Source organism: Octopus sinensis, linkage group LG10 (genome assembly GCF_006345805.1).
Source record: "Octopus sinensis linkage group LG10, ASM634580v1, whole genome shotgun sequence".
NCBI classification, from domain to species: Eukaryota; Metazoa; Mollusca; class Cephalopoda; order Octopoda; family Octopodidae; genus Octopus; species Octopus sinensis.
Window position 1 is genome coordinate 15,875,230 of NC_043006.1, and position 2,500 is coordinate 15,877,729.

Consider the following 2,500-nt stretch of genomic DNA (forward strand, 5'->3'; position numbering starts at 1 on the left):
ATTTATCAACGTATAACAAGAATTATATGTTTATAAAGTGAAGTAAAAGAAAATTCATAAAACTACTTTGCAGAACATAAAGAAATCGCCGCGGTTTAATTGGAGTCTAACCAAGAAGAATGAGGCTTTGGCAATTTCTCGCTGTCTTCCTTGGAAGCAGCTTTGTCCTGTCAACACCTCAACATGAATCACCCGATAAAAAAGCGTCGGTAAGTAAACGAATTTTTTTTTTATTTTACAATCAAATTCTTTGTTATTGTTGTCATCTTTATCTTTTTCCCCCCACTTCTGATTCCTAAGTATTAACGATTTCTGCTATGCGCATATATATAATATATGTACATATATATATATGTATATATATAGATATACATACATATATATGTATATATATATAGACCTATACATAATATATATGTATATATATAGATATATAGAGATAACATATATATATATGATAATATATAGATATAATATCTATATAGGTATAACATATATTCTAAACACATTGTATATATACTATACTATATATATATATATATATATATATATATATATATACATATATATATATATATATATACATAAATATACATATATATATATACATGCATTTACATACATCATTGCACACATATATATATATATATATATGAATATTTACATATATATGTATGTGTATGTATGTCTTATGTATATATATATGCATACATACACACGCACACACACATATAAGAACACATATGTGAGTGTGAATGTATATTTGAAAGTATATATGTATACATATGTATGGGAAATTCAGTTTCTGCCGCTGCAAAGTAAAAGTTGTTAAAGTATACACGCATACATTGTTATGCATGTTTTGCATATGTGTATATACGTATATATGTAAATATATACTATATATTTATATATTTGTATGTAAACATATCTATTCATTAATATATGGTTAACCCACGGCTGGGACCCTGACAGCGGTGGTGCCCCAGCATGGCCGCGGCCTTCGGGCTAAAACATTTTAAAGGATTTTAAGGATATATATATATATACTCACATACTTGTATACATCTTCCTCTCTCTTTTCTCTCTCTCCTCCTCTCCTCTCCTCTCTCTCTCTCTCTATATATATATATATATATATATATATATACACACACACATACATACATACATACAGACAGACAGATAGAAAGTCAGTAATAGTATATTACAATATAATATGGTAGAGACTATATTAATAATTTATATGTGATTTTCAATTTTTTAAATTGTTTTTGTCATTTATTAGCCATATGTTAAGTTTATCTTCTTCAAGTCATTCGTTATTGTGGTTGGAGTGAATTCAATAAAATTCTTTTTTTCCTTTCATGATAATAAACTTAGCGATGTTTACTCTTTGTTCTAGCTGTTGTTTCTCTTCTTTAACCTGTGCTGCTGGTTACATATACTATCAAAGTTATGTCAGTCGCGACTATACATTTTTTATAGGAGTTTATGTTGAAACTACTTTCTTTTTGCAAATGACGGCTTTTTACTTTGGGGTAAAGATGTGATTTGAGGTATTGAACTGCTGCTTCTAGCAGAGAGGCGTTACAGTAATCAGCGAGGCGTGGCTATTGCTAGCTAAAATGTTATGCTGCGAATAGAATATAGTGTATCCTCGTGTCATAATTCGTGCGAATTTGCTTTTGTGGCATGATTGCAATATGAATTCGTGTCTATTGTTTTGTACGTGGGAATTCCTTCATCAAGATTAAATTTTTATAGCTTATAGCTAAACAGTATTGAAATCAATTGGCCAATTCATATAAGGCGTGGTTCACTCAGTGACTGTTATTGAATAATTGTCTTTTACATATGGCCTTTTATAGTCCACAAATTTATCTTAACTCAGCCGTTGTTTTACTCATTTGTACACAAGTGAAAGTGGGTTTAATGTTAAGGAAACGTCGTTCGAAACTACCCTCATTCATTCCGATATAATTCAGTTTTTAGCACCCTTTCAACTTGAATTGCGTTCTCGATTGCTTTACTTAAGCATTTCCCATTAAGCAAACAGCTGTCGTTCGTTTTGTCATTTACATTCAAATATCTGGAGTTTGCATTTCATAAGATTACTAATATTCTTGTATGATTGAGTTAAGTTGAAAGCATTTTTAGTAACTAAATAGCTGGTTAGAAAATGCAACAAAAATACTTAACTGTTTTGACTACGACGAGTTCAAATGACTGCTGGTCAAACGAGATCTTCAGTTTAGTGTTTTCATCAAAACCATATTTTTATAAGGTTTAATTATAATAGCTTTTATAACAACTGCTGTCTGAGGATATAATTAGTTGTCATCCAGTTTGTTTAATTAATTAAAGATTTTTTGCTATACTGAGTTGTTGGATCAAGTCCATGTTGGATACGTAGTTTATCGTTCGATTTTTTTACAGTTAGTGTTTTCTCAGTGTTTTCTTATATACTTAGATCTTTTGTATCATGAAAATTTGTTTT

General features: G+C 29.4%; 1 protein-coding gene across 3 annotated transcripts in view; it reads left to right on the forward strand.

Moving 5' to 3' along the window:
* The first annotated feature begins 33 nt into the window (after nucleotides 1–33).
* Nucleotides 34–2,500, forward strand: part of LOC115216569 (feeding circuit activating peptides-like) — a 60,355-nt gene continuing 57,888 nt past the window's right edge. The window contains exon 1 of one of the 3 annotated variants that reach the window (XM_036506301.1): nucleotides 34–209. In XM_036506301.1, coding sequence (XP_036362194.1) covers nucleotides 120–209 — 90 coding nt within the window. In that variant the 5' untranslated portion in view covers nucleotides 34–119. The remainder of the gene's footprint in view (nucleotides 210–2,500) is intronic. The other 2 variants (XM_036506300.1, XM_036506299.1) reach the window with 2 other exon arrangements.